A 20,414-nucleotide genomic window follows, 5' to 3' on the forward strand; every position below is an offset into this window, starting at 1 on the left:
GATCAAGTGAAGTCATAGTCCTGCTCTCTTCTGCCTTGGTCAGACCGCACCTGGAATACTAGGTCCAGTTCTGGGCACCACAATTTAAGAAGGATGTGGGCAGGCTGGAAAGTGAGCAGAGGAGGGTGACCAAGGTGTTCAAGGGTCTGGAGACCAAGTCTTAGGAACAATGGTTGAGGGAGCTGGGTATGTTTAACCTGGGTAAGAAAAGACAGAGGGGTGATATGAGAGACATCTTCAAATACCTGAAGGGCTGCCACATGGAAGATGGAGTTGTTCGAATTCCTGATCTATGATTGAGGTCATGGGATTTTTGTCTATCACATGACGGTGTATCTTTTGACTCCACTGAGTGGGAAGCGACGGAGACAGGATGTTTGTGTTACTGTGTTCCGTGAAGTGGCACTATTGTCCTTTGTTCTTTTTTTCTTTGCTGTCTGATGCTAGAGACAGAGGGAGCCATGTTGCAGTGCTCTGCGTGTGTTTATATGTAAATAAAGTAGATTAGCCAAAATGCTGAGTTGCTGAGGTCTGTCACGTGCATGATGCGCAAACTCTGCGGATCCCTAAGTGTGCCGGTGTCGGTTGGCATTGGTCGCTGTGATGTTCGGGCAGAAAAAGCTTTTGAAGCTCCCAAACAAAAGACCAGGAGAGAGAGAACATGCCAGTCGGGCATGTGTTTCTGCCAGGGTCCTACTCGAGTGTAGGCTGAACTCCTGACAGGAGTAAGCTAGATTTCTGCTGCTCCAGAGAGCACGACCAAAACAAATGGATTCAAATTGCATGGAAGGAGATGCTGAGTAAACAGTGAGAGCTGTTCAGCAGTGGAATGGACTCCCTTGGAAGGTGATGGACTGTTCTTCATTGGAAAGAGAATTTGGATGGCCATCTGTCAGAGATGCCCTAGCTCTGGTGCCTGCTTACAGGGGTTTGGACTAGATGACCCTTGGGGTCCCTTACAACTCTACATATCTATGATTCTATGAAGCTCCCATGTTGCTGATGAGGCCTTTTCCTCCCTTATGTCCATCCAGGTGCTGCTGAATGGGAGAACTTGATCGCTCACGATGGAGCTGCACAGAAACCAAAGCTCCCTCCATTCTACGTTCCTCCTTACGGGCATCCCAGAACTGCAGGCCAGAAATATTGGGGTCTCCATCCCTTTCTGCTTTGCCTATGCGGTTGCTGTCTTGGGGAATAGTGCTGTATTCCTTGTGATCGTGAAGGATCAGACCTTGCATAAGCCCATGTATCTCTTCCTCTGCATGCTGGCTGTGAGTGAGCTGGGGGTCTCCCTCTCTACCCTCCCCACAGTGCTGGGCGTCTTCCTGTTTGATGCCAGGGAGATTGGGCTGGATGCGTGCCTCAGCCAGATGTTCTTCATCCACTGCTTCTCCATCATGGATTCAGGGGTCCTCTGGGCGATGGCCCTGGACCGCTTCATAGCCATTTACAACCCTCTCCAATACACCACCATCCTGACCAACTTCAGGATTGCCATGATAGGCTCAGGGATTGCAGCAAAGAGCATTATCCTGCTGGCCCCACTGCCTCTTCTCCTGAGGAGGCTGCCATTCTGTAGGTCCAATGTGCTTGCTCACCCCTACTGTCTGCACCCCAATTTAATCCGGCTCCCTTGTGCAGACACGGCCGTCAACAGCTTCTATGGGCTCTTTGTCTTGCTCTGTACATTCGGCCTCGATTCCCTGTTCATTGTCCTGTCCTACACAATGATCCTCAAGACCGTGCTGAGCATGGCCTCCAAGGAAGGGCGCCTCAAGGCCCTGAATACCTGCGTCTCCCACATCTGTGCCGTTGTGATCTATTACACCCCAATGATTGGCCTGTCTATGGTGTACCGGTTTGGCAAGCATGCTCCACCTCTGGTTCACTCCCTGATGGCCAACATCTATCTCCTGGTCCCTCCTCTGCTGAACCCCATCATCTACAGCATCAAGACCAAGGAGATCCTCAAGGCATTTGGAAGGGTTCTCCATCGGAAGAAGTTCTGACATGGAATGGCAATGACCTGAACCATGATTTTTATATTTTCTGAGAATCCTCCGGAAAAACAATCTCTCAAAGGACCTGTTGATGGCATTTGACCATTGTACTGTTGAGAGTGTATTAACTTATGTTCTGTGTGTTTGTTTGGGAGCTGCACGGTCAGGGAAAAAGCAATGCTATCCAGGGTTGTAAAGACTGTGGAGAGAATAATTGGGTGCACTCTTCCCACCTTGGATCAAATCTATGCTTCCAGGTGCCACAAGAAAGCTGCAGAGACAGTGCAGTATAGTGCACACCCTGGAAATGATCTCTTTCAGCTTCCGCCTTCTGGAAGAAGGTACAGGGTTATAAAGACTAGGAATAGCCGCCTGAGAAACAGTTTCTACCCAAATGAGATTTTGGTTTTAAATGCATTGTAAGGAGTCTCTGTGGGAGTGTATTGTATTTAAAAATGGGGTATCAGAGTTTTTAGGGGGCTAACCAGGTTGGGATAGCTGGGATAGCAGGCTTATTGGTTTTGAATGTCTTATGTAGATTTCTTTCTTTCTTTCAGTTCCGTTGTTCTGTATGGGACAATGGCAGTAAAGATTATCATATAGTATCGTATCGTATGATGCAGTCACATCCCAGCTTTTTCTCCAGGGAGCTCAAGGTGGTAAACAGGGTTCCCCCTTCCCTTCCTTGCTCATCCATCTTTTCATTGACTACAGAATGCACTCACCTTAGCATGGTGGGACTGATCCATGTGGCAAGTTCATTCATATGCTCCAGCCCTAGTTGGGGGTGGAGTAGTTTGAGACCAGAAATGACAGCCCCAGTTCGTAGAGAAAACTCTGTGGGTGTTTAGTGACTCTTAAATGTTCCTGAGAGACAGCTTTTGGCTATGCTCAGTGCTTTCCCCCCTAAAAACATGTTTAGGGGTACTCTCATTTTCCTACTCTTGTTGAAATTCTGCCCCTCAATGAGGCCAAACATAGATTCACAAAATGTTTAGGGGTATGTGTCCCCCTGAGTCCCCCCAGAAAAAAAGCACTGGCTATGCTTATTAAGATGGGACACGGGTGGTGCTGTGGTCTAAACCACAGAGCCTAGGACTTGCCGATCAGAAGGTCAGCGGTTCGAATCCCCGTGATGGGGTGAGCTCCCGTTGCTCGGTCCCTGCTCCTGCCAACCTAGCAGTTCAAAAGCATGTCAAAGTGCAAGTAGATAAATAGGTACCGCTCTGGCAGAAAGGTAAACGGCTTTTCCGTGTGCTGCTCTGGTTCGCCAGAAGCGGCTTAGTCATGCTGCCCATATGACCCGGAAGCTGTACGCCGGCTCCCTCGGCCAATAAAGCGAGATGAGCGCCGCAACCCCAGAGTCGGTCATGACTGGACCTAATGGGGTCCCTTTACCTTTACCTTCTTTATGCTTATTAAGAAATGACCATGGACTCCATAGGACTGTGCACCCTTTGACATAAGTCATTTTGTTTTGCAAATCAATGCACACATGTATTTTCATTTATTGTTGCAGGGGTGTGTGTTTTTTTGGGGGGGGCAGTCCAGTCTGCATGATACTCTGAGTCCTGTATTCTTCCACATGGGAGCAAATGATCAAGGCTGCTTGTCAAAAGAAAAGGAAAAAATACCCACATCGGTGTGCATCATCATTAATTATAATTAAAATCATTTTATTTATATGCTGCTTATATGCATGATTGCCTTCTTGCATTTCTAGTTCCTATCGCTTTCAGTTAGGTGAAGCCTGCCTGTCTTCCTTCGCTGTCATTCTGCTTAGGTCTCCTTTCAACTCCCCTCCCCACTCCCTCCAGAAGCCTCTTGCCATCTCTCGGAGCCAAGGGTTAGGGGTCCAGTGCAGTCGTCAACCTTTCACCCATCCAGGTGTTCTATTCTTTTCTAAACTGCCAAGACCAGTGGTTGCCAACTGGTGGTCCACGTAACCCACCCGGGGGGGTCTTTGGCACCATTCACATAACAAGAACTACCACCAAGATGTCTACGCTTTCAAAAGCAGGGAGTCCATGGCTTGGCTTTCGAAAGACAGGGGGTCCGCGGTGCTTAGCTAATTGGGAAGTTCATCAGTTTTGTTGATTAATTCAATGAAATGGTTTCAACTGGATTTCGAATAAATGTGCAATTAATTGTCACTGTCCTGAATTTCATTGTGCTTTTGTCTTCCTTGGTGGGTCTTGCAAGCCACTGTTGTGAATGACGCTTTTTACAGGGCAGGGGGCACTGGGGGTGAGTTCATGGAACCAAGGGGATGGCGGCCTGAAAAAGTTTGGGAACTGCTGGTCCAAGAATTTTATTGGCGGGTGGCATATAATGACTAACAGCAACAATGAGGTCATATGAGTACTTCCTTTTCAGACAAATGCTACTTTGAAGTCAGTCAGCTCTTGTTGCACCCAACAGGTGGTACAAGTCCCAGGTGATGGTCCTTTCTTTGTGTGGGTGACTAGACTCTCTCCACCTGAGGCAGGTGTGGATGGTGACCTTTGAAGTGATGTTTTCTTTTCTTTTTTAATGTAATTTTTATTTATTTTCCATTTAATATTATACATTCACATCATCTTTATCCACTATACCACCTTGGCTCTAAGAGCCTATCTACTTCCTTCCCACCCACCTCATGGCTTTCAAAATTAACCTTTATATCATTGCAATTTAAACATTTTCCAATTCTAATTACACTCATTACAGAATATCTCTAAAATTTAAATGAATAGAGAAAGATAGAAATTTCTCATTACAAGTCTTCAGACAACCCTGCTAGTGATCTTAATTGCTTACAATGATCTTTCAAATATCGTATAAATTTAGTCCAATCTTTTTGGAATACTTGGTCGTGCTGGTTTCAGATTTTTCCCATCAGCTTCGCCAGTTCTGCAAAGTCCATCATCTTCCTCTGCCACTCTTCTTTCGTTGGCACTTCTTGTTGTTTCCATTTACGGGCTAAAATAATTCTTGCCACAGTTGTTGCATACATGAATAGTCTTTTATCTTCCCTTGGTGTCTCTTCACCTACTAGACCCAATAGAAAGCTTCTGGTTTTTGAACAAAGTATTTTTAAACATTTTCTTTAACTCATTTTATACCATTTCCAAGAAAGCCTTTACCTCTTTGCAAGTCCACCGCATCTGGTAAAAGATACCTTCCCTTTCTTTACATTTCCAACACTTATTAGTTCTTCTCTTGTACATTTTAGCAAGTTTGGTTGGTGTTAAATATCATCTATACATCATTTTCATAACATTTTCTTTAAGTGCACTGCATGCCTTCCTTCCACAACCTTTCCCAAGATTCTAACTGAATATTATATCCAAAATCTTTAGCCCATTGTGTCATCACCCCTTTGACCTCCTCATCCTTAGCGTGCCATTCCAATAGTAATTTCTACATTTTTGATAATATTTTCCTCTTATCATCCAATAATTCTATCTTGAACTTAGATCTTACTGTATCAAAACCCTTTTTCTTTTTATCCTCCTTAAACACGTCATTTATCTGGTGATGTGGCAACCAATCTCTCAATAGGTCTTTTATTTCTTCGAATGTTTTTAATCTTAACTGACAACCAATCTCGGTCAATAATCCTAATGTTTTCTTCTCCCCCTGGAGCTAGGAGGCCAGATCTCACATAGTAGAGGGAACAACCTCCTGCAAGGTGGCTTCCCCTAGACGAGTGTATCCCAAACTTGGGTCTCCAGCTGTTTTTGGACTACAACTCCCATAATCCCTAGCTAGCAGGACCAGTGGTTGCGGATAATGGGAACTGTAGTCCAAAACAGCTGGAGACCCAGGTTTGGGGAACCCTAGATGTTTGAGAAGACAATTCCCATTATCCCCAGTCAGCACAGCTGCACACTCAGCTTCACACAACATCCTTCAAAACCATCCCATGAGCTGTATGTAAATAAACTATACAAGGCAGAGAGCAAACATTTTATTTATTTAGTTATTAAATTTATAGACCGCCCTTCATCTGAAGATTTCAGTCCGGTTCACCAGACGAAAATATAGGATAAAACCACAAATAAATAGTTGGAACAAAAGGAACACAAGTCAATAACCCCCCTCCCACAATACATTTAAAAGAGCATCAGATGTCAATCAGCCAAAGGCCTGGTTGAAGAGGAACGTTTTTGCCTGGTGCCTAAAGGTGTATAATGAAGGCGCCAGGCGAACCTCCCTGGAGAGACCATTCCATAGATGGGGGGCCACTGCAGAGAAGGCCCCATTCTCATGTTGCCATCCTCTGGACCTCTTGAGGAGGAGCCACACAAAGAAGGGCCTCAGAAGATGATTTCAGGGTCCAGATAGGTTCATATGGAAAGAGGCGGTCCTTGAGGTATTGCAGTCCTGAGCCATTTAAGGATCTATAGGTCAAAACTAGCACTCTGAATTGGGCCCAGTAACTATTTGGAAGCCAGTGCAGTCGGACAAGGATCGGTTTAATATTCTCAAACCGTCCTGCTTGGTGAGCAAACTGGCTGCTGAATTCTGCACCAGCTGAAGTTTCCGAACCATCTTCAGAGGCAGTCCAACACAGAACACATTGCAGTAATCTAACCTTGAGGGTACCAGAGCATAGAACAAACTTAGTTGGTCTTTAAGGTGCTACTGGACATTTTTTTATTTATATAGACTACAGTAATTAGGCTATTCCTGTTCAGATAGGGGTATAGCTGGGCCACCAGCTGAAGCTGATGGAAGGCACTCCAGGCCACTGAGGCCACCTGAGCCTCAAGCAACAGCAAAGGATCCAGGAGGACCACAAAGCTACAAAGCTGCTCCTTCAGGGGCAGCGTAACCCCATCCAGAGCAGGCAACCTCCTGTCAGGAGCTCGTCCTACACTCGAGTAGGACCCTGGCAGAGACACATGCCCGACTGGCATGTTCTCTCCCTCCTGGTCGATCGTTCGGGAGCTTCAAAAGCTTTATTCAGCCTGAACATCACAGCGACCGATGCCAACAGACACCGGCACACTTAGGGCTTTGCAGAGTCTTCACAGCTTGTGTAACAGACCTCAGCAACTCAGCATTTTGGCTAATCTACTTTATTTACACATAAACACACACGGAGCACTGCAACACAGCTCCCTCTCTCTCTAGCATCAGACAGCAAAGAGAGAGAACAAAGGAGAGAGAACAATAATCCCACTTCAGGAAACACAGTAACACAAACATCCTGTCTCCGTCACTTCCCACTCTGTGGAGTCAAAACATATACCGTCATGTAATAGACAACAATCCCATGATTGCAGTCATGGAGCAGGAATTCTAACACCTCCCACCCATCTAGTCTAAGGAAGCACAAACTAACAGTTGCCTTAGTCTTATCTGGATTGAGCTTCAGTTTGTTGGCTCTCATCCAGTCCATTACCGAGGCAAGACAACGGCCCAGCACTTCCACTGCCTCACCTGCAGATGTAAAGGAGAAACAGAGCTGAGTGTCATCACCACGCTGCTGACAATGTACTCCAAACCCCACCCAGCGGTTTCATGTAGATGTTAAATAACATGGGGGATAGGACTGAGCCCTGTGGAACCCCACGTTGACACACAGTCATCAGGGCAGGAAGCAGTTGTTCCCAGAGCCAGGGAATGTGCAGAGAAGCCTCCTCATCAGGCTGTCACAATTCACCACTCAGAGGCAGCAATAAACAGTGACAGCAATACATACAGAGAGCCCCTTCCTGCTATGCCCCATTGGTCAGGGGTGGGGCCCCAGTTTTGGGACTGAGAAACGCCCCCACCCCTTGCAAGAGGAGGCGCCTGGCCGCTTCCCGAATCTGCTTCATTTTAACCCCGTAGACAATGGGGTTGAGCATGGGGGGCACGATGACGTAGAGGTTGGCCAGCAGGATGTGGACGTGGCGAGGGATGTTGTGCCCAAAGCGGTGGGTGAGGAAGGAGAAGAAGGCCGGTGTGTAGAACATCAGGATGACGCAGAGGTGGGAGCCACAGGTGTCCAGGGCTTTGTGGCGAGCATCCTTGGACGGGAGCCGAAAGACGGTCCTGAGGATCAGCGAGTAGGAGATGGCGATGAGGACGGAGTCAACCCCCAGGGTGGACAGAGCTGCTGTCAAGCCATATACCACATTGGGGGTGATGTCTCCACAGGCCAGGCGAGCGACACCCATGTGTTCACAGTAGGTGTGCGGGATGACGTTGTGGCCACAATAGGGCAGCCGGAGCAGGAGGAACACAAGGATGACCACGGCGAAGAAGCCCCGGAGGACACAGACCACCCCGATCCTCCCGATCACCATGCGGGTCAAAATGGCCGCATGCCTCAAGGGGTTGCAGATGGCCACGTAGCGGTCAAAGGCCATGGTCATCAAGATGGCCGACTCCACAGCAGAGGTGAAGTGGATGAAGAAGACCTGGGTGAGGCAGGCGCCAGAGGAGATGGCCCCAGCACCGAACCAGAAGATGCCCATCGCTCTGGGGATGGTGGTGCTGGAGAGGACCACATCGGAGGCAGCCAGCAAGGAAAGGAAGAAATACATGGGCTGGTGGAGAGCAGGCTCTGAGGCGATGGTGGCCACCAGCATGAGGTTGCCCAGCAAGGCCACCAGGTACATCCAGCAGAATGGGATGGAAATCCACACATGGAAGTCCTCCAGTCCTGGGATGCCGGCAAGGAAGAACCAGGGAGGGACGAAGCTGCTGCTGTAGTTGGGGGCAGACATGGCCAAGTGAAGCTCCCTGAGCACTTCATTCATTTGTTTGTTGTGGGTTCGAGCCCCATATTGGGCAAAAGGTTCCTGCATTGCAGGAGCTTGGACCAGGATACCCTCCCGGTCCCTTCCAATGCTACAAGTCAATGGTTCTATGCTTTCAGCATTTTTTACTTATAAACCTCAGTAGGAAGATGGTCCCTGCTGCCTACAATCTGAGAGGCATGGCATGAAAGGCAAACGGATTGGGAAGGAGGAGGCAGAAAGCAAACTATCCACTGTTTGCTCTGCTGCTTTTTGCAGGCGCAAAAGATATCCAAGCTGAAAAGATCTGTGTCTGGGTGCTTTTGTTTCTTTGTATTTTGCTCCAAGCTTTCAGGATGAAAATCTGCTCTTTAGTGCTCAGACAGAGCAAACATCAATTTGCGGATTGCCGTTTGCTCTGATTGAGCTTTAAAGAGCGGGTTTTCATGGGGAAAGCACTGGAGCCAAGACAAAAAAAGGGTGTGTGCTCAGATACAGAGTTTTAAAGTGAGGACCGTGCCTGGAAAGAGCGGAGGAAAGGTAATCGTGGACAAACCCTTAGTTTTGTGGTCCAGTTGGTGGCAATTCAACAGGCCTTGAGGCTGGATCCAAGCACAATGGAAGGACTGTGGCTGCCTTCCCTTCTGCTGGGTGACAGAGGTTGGGAAGAAGGCAGGCTCTCAGCTGGACCTCTATCCAGGTGCGACCTGTTGCTTTCTCTCCCTTGGGTGACTTCAGAAACGGCAGCTGGTAGCTGGAGAGATGGGGGGGGTTCAGGTGCAGGCGTTGGTGTTGACCCTTTTTCACACCTCAAAGGGTGTGAAAGGGACTCTTGTTGCTGCTCCCCTCTTATCAGAACAACTGGACTTTTCGTAGAGATGGAAGGTACCCCCAAGGGTCATCTAGCTCAACCCCCTGCAGTGTAGGAATCTCAACTAAAACATCCAGGACAGATGGCCATCCAACCTCTGCTGACTGAGCTTCTAGAGATGATCCATTCTGGTGATGGTCACTGCCTTGGTGCCCTTGGGGAGGATAAGGAATGTATATAAATGGATGGGTGGAAAAAATGAACAAGGTGGGATGATACAACAACAACAACAACAACAACAACAACAGGAAGCACAGCAAGATTTTTGAATGCTCCACTTGGCCAGGCCAGCAAACAAATGATCTGCCAAGCTGTATGCAACCAACCTAGTCTGGAAATCAAGCTTTATGGTAATGGTTTGGGGGAGTTGGGGGCATTTAGTCTGGAGAAGAGGAGACTGAGATATGTGAACCATCTGAAGGGCTTGTTTTCTCCTGCTCTGGAGGGTAGGACTCAAACCAACTGGCTTCAAGTTACAAGAAAGGAGATTCTGACTAAATACACGGAAGAACTTTCTGATGGTAAGAGCTGTTTGACAGTGGAACGCTCTCCCTCAGGAGGTTGTGGACTCTCCTTCCTTGGAGGTTTTTAAGCATGGCCGTCTGTCATGGATGCTGTAGCTGAGATTTCTAAATTGGAAGGGGTTGCGTTGCAGGTACCTGTGGGAAACCCGCAAACAGGATCTGAGCACAAGAGCCCTCTGTCTAATCCTCTTCTAAGGCCACTCAATTGCTGGCCGTCACGGTTTCCACAGTTTAAGTATTCACAGTTTGAAGACATATCCCCTTCTCTTTTTTGGTCAGCCATAAGAACGTGAGAAGAGCTTGCTGCTGGGTCAGGTCAACAGCCCATCTCATCCATCACCCTGTTCTCACAGTAGCCAACCAGATGCCTGCAAGCAGGATCCAAGCACAACAGTCGTCTCTTCTCTTGTGGCTTCCAGCTACTGGTACCCAGAAGCATCACTGCATCTGAAAGTGGAGAAAAAGGAGGCGCTACAAGCCCTCTGTCCTGCACGGTTGCCACTGCAATAGCTGGCAAGGTCCCTCTCCTTCTCAGAAAGCCAGTGTGGATTTCTGCTTTGGTTGTAACATTTCCCAGTGATCTTTCCTTCCCCGAGAACCACACTAAGATCCCTCCCTACTTCAAAGAAAGCATTCCGCTCTTACTCAGAGGGGCACAGCCCATTTTCTCTCATGTCCTGAAATCCATCTTCATTGCAGGCAACCCCTGATTTTGGGACGGAAAAGTATTTCAGTGAAGGGACAGAACTGCAGCCTGAAGTGGAGTAACATGGGGGAGGAAGCCCAGGTGAAAAGATGCCAAATGAAACTGTAGTATCCTGGGATGAGGGCTGCATTTTCAATATCATTGGGGAGGTGGCCAGGCACCGTCCTCCAGTGCCCCCTGCCAAAAAACCTCGAAGAGGCAATTGTTTGGCTTCTTCAGAATTCTCTTTAGAATTACAGGGTAGGAAGGGACCCCCAAAGACCATCTAATCCCTGCAGTGCAGGAATCACAGCCCAAGAACCCCTGACCATCTAAGGTCGCCCAACCTCTGCTTAAAGATCTCCAAAGAAGGAGAGACTGCCACCTTCTGAGGGAGTGCATTTCTCTTTCAAGCAGCTCTTATCCCCAGAAAGTTCTTCCGTGTGTTTAGTCAGAATCTCCTTTCTTGGCTTGGGCCCTCCCCTCTGGAGCAGCTTGCTCCATCTTCCCTAGGTTAGCCATTCAGTGATTTGAAGATGGTCATCATCTCTCCTCTCAGTCTCCTCTTTCCCCGGCTAAACATACCCAGCTCCTTCAACGATTCCTCACATGGCTTGGTCTTCAGACTCTTGACCATCTTGGTCGCCCTCTTCTGCACATCTTCCAACATGTCCATGTCCTTCCTAAACTGGGGGGGGGGGGTGCCCAGAAGAACTGGACGCAGGACTCCAGGTGGAATCTGACTGGGGATGGGAGATGGTGATATATTTTTTAAAAGTTCTTCCCAGTGTATAAAAAGACTCACCAAGCTCTTTTCTGTATGGAAATACAGAATGTTGTTGGTGAATCAGGAGAGGACTCTGCAGTGTCTCCAGCAGTCTGGCCGTGGCAATTTATGCAGTTTCCTCAGGAATCCCAGGAGGAGGGACAGAGGAGGGTTCAGGTGAGTGGAGATCCCAGGAGGTGCAGCGAATGAATCCCAGGTGTGATGAAGCAGCAGAAGCTGGTGTTGACTCCCCCAACACAGAGACTCTCTCTCTCTCTCTCTCTCTCTCTCTCTCTCTCTCTCTCTCTCTCTGTATGTGTATGTGTGCTGTACTTTTGAAGATCTGATTCTGTTAACAGCAGCAAACTGGAGATGTAAAACCACTACAGGTGTCATTATGGAACTGAGAGCTGTATAACAGCTGGTGCTCTTTATGCTCTGGGGCAGCTAAAGCTTGATTTCCAGACTAGGTTGGTTGCATACAGCTTGGCAGATCATTTGTTTGCTGGCCTGGCCAAGTGGAGCATTCAAAAATCTTGCTGTGCTTCCAGTTGTTGTTGTATCATCCCACCTTTTTCATTTTTCCACCCATCCATTCATATACATTCCTTATCCTCCCCAAGTGCACCAAGGCAGTGGCCATCACCAGAATGGATCATCTCTGGAAGCTCCCCCCCCCCCGTTAGGCAAGGCCTCTGAATCACAAGAACTTAAGAAGGGCCCGCTGGATCAGGCCAATGGCCCATTGAGTCCAGCATCCTGTTCTCATAGTGGCCGACCAGATGCCTGTGGGAAACCCCCCAACAGACATACTCTGCCTCCGAAGGCAATGTTTGTCTGTTACAGGGGTGGTCCTTCAATCTGGCTAACTGGCACACAGTCTGGACAGGTGAGAAGCTGTGACTGTGTTGGGTTGTGGGCATCCCTTAATCCCTGTTGTCAGGCGTGGCCTGCGGGTGTTGGTGTTAGAATTCCTGCTCTATGATTGCAGTCATGGGATTTTTGTCTATCACATGACGATGTATGTTTTGACTCCACAGAGTGGGAAGTGACGGAAACAGGATGTTTGTGTTACTGTGTTCTGTGAAGTGGGACTATTGTCCTTTGTTCTTTTCTCTTTGCTGTATGACGCTAGAGAGAGAGGGAGCCATGGTGCAGTGCTCGTGTGTGTTTATATGTAAATAAAGTAGATTAGCCAAAATGCTGAGTTGCTGAGGTCTGTTACACAAGCTGTGAAGACTCTGGGGATCCCTAAGTGTGCCTGTGTCTGTTAGCATCGGTCTCTGTGATGTTCGGGCAGAAGAAAGCTTTTGAAGCTCCTGAACGAATGACCAGGAGGGAGAGAACATGCCAGTCGGGCATGTGTCTCTGCCAGGGTCCTGCTCGAGTGTAGGATGGGCTCCTAACTGTTGGTGGGTGCCCCTTTGACTTGACGGATTCATCAGGGTGAACATTGGCCAATGGGGTGCCTGGCCAATGCAGCAGGAAGAGAGGAGTCTTAGGAAAACTTGTAGTGTGAACACAGCGTTCAGCTGTTAACTTGGGCAGGCGATGGAGATAGAAATTATCCCCATCTGTTAACGAACTCCTGCCCAACTTAATTTGATTTGGTTACATTGGTTAGTTTTGCAGATCCCAGACCCTATTTTCCAGGGACATCCCTGATTTACAGAAGCCATCCCAGTTTCTGATTTGATCCCAGAATGTCCTGCTTTTCCTTAGGGGCCCCTATTTTCATTGGAGAAATGTTTGAGGGTATGGAGTTATGTGACCTCCAAGCTGTCTAAAGGCACTCCTGTAATAGGGAAGGTTATTTTTTAATGCTTACTGTTTTATTATGTTTTTAGATATGTTGGAAGCTGCCCAGAGTGCTGGGGCAAACCAATAAGATGTGCTGGGTATAAATATTAAAATTATCATTATGGAATGGGCACATGAAGAGTTGTTACAGTTCCACAGAATCCTTTCACAGAGTCTCATATGTAATATTACAGGATAGTGGATCTTATAGCATAGTAATTATAACATAGTTATAGCAAAAGATCCACTATCCTGTAATATTACATGTGAGCCTGTTCTACTGATGAAGCCTAGGATGGGGAAACAAGGCTAATATTCCGGAAATCCTTGTCTTAGACTCTGTGAAAGGATCTGTGGAACTGTAACAACTCTCCATGTGGATTATTGGACTCTATGAACAGACAGGTGGAATGGACACTTATACATGTATGGACCTTATGCATGAACTGACTAGAGAATGAACTGATCCACTGGGTCTTCTGCTTTTTTTGTTGAACTTTATGAAACGTCCGTTGAAATCTACAATTTGATACAACGAATAGTATACCTTATTTATTCAAAAGTACCACTGGTTACATCTTTTTTGTTTATTAAGAGGATATGGAGACCACATTGGCACCTGGGCTTGTTGCAGGGTCTGTCCCCCCATGTTTGTATCTTTGTTATGTGGGCTGCTGTTTCTGGGAAGCAGTTTCGGGGTGGAGGGGCTGCCTGCAGGCAAGCAGGGATAGGACCACCGCACAAGGCATGTGTGTGAGACCCACCATTGCCCAGGATGAACTGCAGAGCAATGGTTGTGACGCTGGAGTGGCTGCAGTTGGCAGGCATCAGGGATAGATGCTTAACATAGCAAACATGGGCATCCAATAAAGAAGATGTGTTTGGATTTGATATCCCACTTTATCACTACCCGAAGGAGTCTCAAAGCGGCTCACAATCTCCTTTCCCTTCCTTCCCCACAACAAACACTCTGTGAGGTGAGTGAGGCTGAGAGACTTCAGAGAAGTGTGACTAACCCAAGGTCACCCAGCAGCTGCATGTGGAGGAGCGGGGACACAAACCCAGTTCACCAGATTACGAGTCCACCACTCTTAACCACTGCACCACACTGGCTAAAGTGGGATGCTGGGAGATTCAGGACAAAATAAAGGTCTTCTTCATGCTGAACTATGGAGCTTGCTGCCACAGGAGGCAGAGATGGGCACCAACCTAGTTGCTTTTCAAATTCATGGAGCAGAGGGCTGTCAATAACTCTGAGTTGGAGGCAACAATTCTCCTGGATGCCAGTTGCTGGAAACCCCAGGCAAGGAGAGGGCTCTTGTGGTCGACTCCTGTTTGTGGGTTTCTTGCAGGTATCTGGCTGGCCACTGTGAGAACAGGATGCTGGACTAGATGGGCCATTGACCTGATCCATAGGGATATAGGAAGTTACTTTATACTGACCCAAACCAGTGGGTCCCTCTAGCTCATTATTGTCTAGAGTGGTGCCTCAGGTTACATATGCTTCAGGTTACATACACTTCAGGTTACAGACTCCGCTAACCCAGAAATAGTACCTCGGGTTAAGAACTTTGCTTCAGGATGAGAACAGAAATCGTGCTCCGGCGGTGCAGCAGCAGCAGGAGGCCCCATTAGCTAAAGTGGTGCTTCAGGTTAAGAACATTTTCAGGTTAAGAATGGACCTCTGGAACGAATTAATTACTTAACCCAAGGTACCACTGTACACCGACTGGCAGCGACTCTCTCCGATTTCATACAGGAGTCTCTCCCAAGCCTACCTGAAGGTGCCGGGCACTGAACCTTGGACCGTCTGCTGGGGCAGATGTTCTATCACTGAGCTACAAACCTTCCCCATAAGCAGAGTTGCCAATAGCTCATCTGGACCAGCATCCTTTTCTCATCCTTTTCTGTGGAAAATAAGCACCACTTTACTGCCTGTGGCACACTCACGTGTGCTCTGACCTGTTGTGCAACTTGAGGATTGACGCCACATGGTTGCCTACAGTCCAAAGTGAAAAAGCAGATTAAGAAGACCAATCTGGTACCCAGGAATTATTTACCCCAAGAGAAAGCGGTGGTGCTCCAAGGAAAGGCCACTCCAGTTTATCAAAAGCCTCTTTCAAGCATAGCTTGGGTCTGCTGGTTCTGCCTTTGATGGAGCATCACAGGAGCCCAGATGGGGGCCCAGACACCTACCTGCGAATCATTGGGGGCTTTTCTTTCTGTGCAGAGGTGCCAACATGAGCGGAACTTGCCCACAGGATATGCCCACCCCCCTTTCATGGGAAGATGTTCAAAGCGCAGACCCTGGTTGGCCTGAGCTCCCCACCCAGTCCTGAGACCCCGCAGAGTGTCTGCACAAGCAGGAAGTTTTGCAGTGTGGAAAAGGCACCAGCAAATTAAGACATCTGAGGGAGCTAAGCTGCTCACTTCAGCAGCTTTGTGTGCCCACCCACACGGCCCCCCAGAGGGATGTGGGCGAGAGGAACTGAAGCCCTTGCCCACTAGGCCCACTGAAACTCTTGGCTCTGGGTATCTTAATGCTCTGTACCAGAAAGATATAAGCCAACCAGAAGGAGAGAGAAAGAGAAGGCCAGGGGCAGCTCCAGAGCTCTGGCTGAGACCAGCACAACAGCTTCCCAGCTGGAGTCCTGAAGTGCTGGAGGACATCCTGGGTCAAGGCAACTCCTCTGCCAAAAATCCCTCCAGCATTGTCAACGAAGTTCCAGCAGGCCAGCAGGAAACCAAGAGGGGCTAAGGGCTCTCTGGACAGCTAGGGAGGACCCAGCTAGGGTGGACTCCTCTGTTCCCCCTTAGGCCAAGGGAGCCAGAAAGGGCCCTGAAGGTGATGACGCAACACACACCTACTTCCTCGGTGGCTTTCAGGCATCTGCTGAGGATGGTTTTTAATGTAAGGTCTTCCTTCCCCGACTCTTATAAGCACCCCTAAGAAAACCCAGCCTGAGTAAAGGAGCACTGAGGCAAGGCCATTGTAATATCCACCATGCTGACTTTAGTGTATCAGGTGACCCTACAAGAGGCAAAGGTAAATCTGTTGCTAGGATGCACGAGAGTTCGTAAGCTTTTCAACCGCTGCACCAATATCTCCATCTGTGTCAATTAAAGCTTGCAGGTTCAGTTCCTGGTTCTGGAAGCCCATCATCTGGAGCTGCTGCAGCTGCATCTGATAGAGGACCACTGGAGCTTGCTGATCCATTTCTTCGTCTTCCTCCTCCTCCTCCTCCTCTCTTCCTCCTCTTCTTCTTCTTCTTCGTCGTCCCCGTCTTCTTTCTTCTGCTTTGGATTCACTGCTTTCTAACTCCAGGCTTTCGTCAGCCGAGATGAGGCTCCCAGCTTCCGAGGACGGGCTCTCTCCCTCGTCAGAGTCTTCCATGCTCTCGGGCTCAACGTCCGGGTCCGTCAAGGCTTGGAGGAAATCTGGCACTTCTCTTGTCAGGATCAGCAGGCTCATCTGCAGCTGGAGGAGAGCCTGGACCGCTCTGGGGTTGGTCAGCAGTGCAGCGGCCTCTGACCTCTCCAGTTTTGCAGGGAGCTGCTGCACCCACCCTTGAGGCAGAGAAGCATCGTTACTCTCGGGGGAGTTGCAATGGCTGAGGAATAACTGGGTAGGCCCATCGGGTTTCGAGAGGGCATTGGACATGTTCTGCATGAACTCCAGGTTCTCTGTGAGTTGGTGAACCATGTTCTGGATGCTTTCGGACTTGCTCAGCTCAGGCCGGACTCCCGGGCCTAAAGCAAGCAGGATGTAGCCCTGACCAGGATCATTATTGGTACCATTGAGGTCACCGTTGCAGAAATTGTCGCCACCACTGTTGTTGGACTGAGGAGCCCAGGGATTGGGCAGGGGCTCTCTATTTTCTGTCCGGGCCAGAGGGCTGATCCCCCCAGAAGGGGGCTTGTTCTCTGATGGGGCAAACGTGTTGCCCTGGAACTGGGCTTGGACTGCGTTCAGCATGGGGGCCTCTATGTCGTTGTAGAGCTGCTGCAAGGCACTGTACCCACCTGGGATGCTTTCGAGGTTGCTCAGGGCTCGGTCGTGGTTCCTGATGATCTCGTCCATCACCGCCGGGCTGGTGGCCACGTCGATCATCTCCCGCAGGAACTCGGAGTTGTTGAGGATATGGTTGATCTCAGGGTTCTGCTCAGCCAGCTGCTGCATCTGCGGGACGGACATGATCATCTGCCTGACCTGCTCAGTGTCACCAAAGAGGTTCTGCACAAAAGGGTGCTGCATCACCTCGCTGATGAGCTCCTGCCGGGTCATGTCCTGTTCGTGGGCCTCGCCCACAATGTCAGACACGTCCATGGAGCTCAGGCCCAGAACGTTCATGCCGGTGACGCCAACGAGGAAGCCCAAGAGAAGCGGGTTGTTGTTCAAGGTGGAGGCATCCAGGTTCAGAGTGACCATCTGAAGCAAGAGGTTCTCCATGGTCTGCGCCACCAGCTTGTGGCATGAAGCCATCAGCTCTTCCGGCTGGTTGCTCCACTCGGACAGGTCAAGGCTGTGCTCCGAGGAGGCCTCGCTGGAGAGCAACATGCTTGTGGGTGGCACGGGCAGGAAGGCAGTGGGACCGGTGTTTCCCGGGGAGGGCACAGGGTTCCCCGACAGCCTCCTCTGCGACTTGATGAAGAGGTGCACCTTGGACCCACTGACAATCTTGTGCTGTGCCAGAGTGTCCTGGTCCTTGAGGATCTCGCCGGCAAAGATCAGCGACAGCTGCTCCAGGGGCATCTTGAAGCGCTCAGAGATGAGCTTTTTGAAGTCCTGCACCAGGGTGCTCTCAGCCACCTCAAAGTGCTCCTTGCGCTTGAGGGTCTTGACGGTCACCTTGATGACGCGGGTGCCGGCGGCAGCCCCGTGGGGCTTCTTGCTCTCGGACATGGCTGCTGAGGAGCAGAGGTTCAGGGAGAAGGAGGAAAGCGGGACGTCGTCTTTTCCTTCCGGTGTGGCGGCGATGCTGCTGCTGCTGCTGCCGCCGCCACTTGTTCCCGTAGAGGACACGAGAGGTGGGAAGGGGCCAGTGGTCTGCTGCTGCCCCCCTTTGTCTCAACACTAGCCAAGGCCAGAGCGCACATAACAGCGAGATGTTGCCTTCCTTTTCCGCTTGCTCACAACCTGGCAGGCACCTTCATTTTCCTCTTCTCCCCTCTGCTGCTGCCAGAAGACATGGCCTCTCTGTGAAGCTGCCTGGACTGTGAGGTCACCGCTGACCTCACAGAGAACCAGGAGGGGAGGCCCTGGTGGGCAAGGCCTCCATGGGGGCCCCCCTCCCCAATAAAGGGGAGTGCAGTGGTGCACTTAACTGGAGTGACTCGGGGGAAGAGTGTGCTTTCGTTGCTAAATTCTTTCTTTTAAAAAAAATATTGGGAATTTTATTTACAACATAACATAGACCCCCCACCCCCCAATACAGAAATCCACCCTCATTAAACGTGAACATAACATACAATAAGCATAACATACAACAATACAAAGAACCAAATAAAATACTTCCTTTATACTGTATCTGGCCTCTTTATTCTTATAAGCTGTTTCCTTTATGAATAATTATTAAGATTTTTCTAATTATAACTTAAATCTTCACAAAGTCTTCTGCAGAAACAAGTCCAGGTATGTATTTTAGGGCACTGCTCTGTGAAGTGTTCTCTGCATTTCCCCCATGCTTTTTGAAACCCTTGTCTAGTGTGATCTCTAAGTGCCTCTGTTAATCTAGCCAGTTCAATATACTCGTAACAGTTTGTCTTGCCATTCCTTCCGTTGCTAAATTCAACCTGGATGTTGGAAGATTCAGGACAGATAAAGAAAGTCCTTCTTCACGCAGCACAGATTTAAACTGTGGAACTCATTGCCACAGGTGGCAGTGCCAGCCACCAACCTGGATGGCTTTAAAAGAGGATTAAATGAATTCATGGAGGAGTTGAGGGCTATCAGTAGTGACCAGCCAAGATGGCTGTGCTCTGTCCTCCACATTTGAAGGCAGAAGTGTTTCTGGATCCCAGTTGCTGGAAGCCACAGAAGGGGAGAGTGTTGCTGCTCTTGTGCTGGAGTTTTGCTTGCAGGTTTTCCATGGGGCTCTGGGCGGTCACTGTGAGAATGGGATGCTTTGAGGACGCTGTGAGAAGAGCAGCCCTCCTCTTCTGTTCTTGGGAATTTGCTTATTAGGCCAGGCAACCTCTGCTAGGCTTGTTGGATTGCTTGCTTTTACTTACATTCCGCCTGGGCTTTGGCTTGGAATCAATTTGATTCCGTCCCCCTCTTTCTTTTTTACTTTCTCCTCTGTTTTGGAACTCCTATTTGGGGACTTCCCTGGCTTTTTTCTGGCCCATGTAGGACCAGTCTGGATAGTTAGCCTTGGTGAAGACTCGACGTTTTTATCCCCCCAAAAGTTTTTGATTGAGTTTCCACTGAAATGAGGCTTCATTTTAATGTTTTAATGTTGTATTTTAATCTTGTTTTTTAAGCTGTATTTCATTCGATTGTTTTTATATTTGGTGTTAACCACCCTGAGCCCAGTCTTGGCTGGGGAGGGCGGGGTATAAATAAAATTTATTGTTATTATTATTACATGCCGCTTTCCCACGATGTGTTGTGCCCAAAGGGGCTGAAAGAAAGCACCCCTAACATCAAAATAGAGAACACTGGGAATACAAACGTACGAAATGCAGAACATGCCAGTAAGTTCAAAATAACAAAAGTCAACCATTTAGCAAACACAGAATAAATTCAATTAAAACAAAAAAAAACCCTAACCCATTAGGCTTAAGGACACAAATACAAAGTGAAAATGTAAATGAACCAACAATAAAGTTTCTGGTATTGGCCTTGCTGCTCTGCAAGGAGCCTGGCTTAAATGCAGTTCAGAGGGGAGGGCATGCAGCTGGCTCCCATGTCTTTACTCCAGAGGAGGCTGGCAGCAGCAAAAGGTCAATGTGGGGGAGGACAACGATGGTCCGTGTCTGCTTCAGCCTCCTCAAAGTACCAGCTGCTGGTGCAGGTTTAATTGCACTTCCCTCCTCCTCGTTCTGTT

General features: G+C 48.8%; 3 protein-coding genes across 3 annotated transcripts; 1 reads left to right on the top strand and 2 right to left on the bottom strand.

Moving 5' to 3' along the window:
- Window positions 1-1,067: 1,067 nt before the first annotated feature.
- On the top strand, window positions 1,068-2,012 carry LOC308475301 (olfactory receptor 51I2-like; the record flags this gene model as incomplete). Its single annotated transcript, XM_081002370.1, has 1 exon — window positions 1,068-2,012. The coding sequence occupies one exon, from the start codon at window positions 1,068-1,070 to the stop codon at window positions 2,010-2,012; it is 945 nt and encodes a 314-aa protein (XP_080858496.1).
- Window positions 2,013-7,711: 5,699 nt separating this feature from the next.
- LOC308476317 (olfactory receptor 52D1-like) lies at window positions 7,712-8,707 on the bottom strand (the record flags this gene model as incomplete). Its single annotated transcript, XM_081003856.1, has 1 exon — window positions 7,712-8,707. One exon carries the CDS (start codon window positions 8,705-8,707, stop codon window positions 7,712-7,714), a length of 996 nt encoding a protein of 331 aa, XP_080859982.1.
- Window positions 8,708-16,355: 7,648 nt separating this feature from the next.
- LOC308475166 (ubiquilin-1-like) lies at window positions 16,356-18,583 on the bottom strand. The gene has a single exon (XM_081002138.1). The coding sequence runs from the start codon at window positions 18,266-18,268 to the stop codon at window positions 16,424-16,426; it is 1,845 nt and encodes a 614-aa protein (XP_080858264.1). The 5' UTR covers window positions 18,269-18,583; the 3' UTR covers window positions 16,356-16,423.
- Window positions 18,584-20,414: the final 1,831 nt, after the last annotated feature.

The sequence above is a fragment of the Podarcis pityusensis genome (assembly GCF_964106645.2).
Source record: "Podarcis pityusensis genome assembly, chromosome: 4".
NCBI lineage: Eukaryota > Metazoa > Chordata > Lepidosauria > Squamata > Lacertidae > Podarcis > Podarcis pityusensis.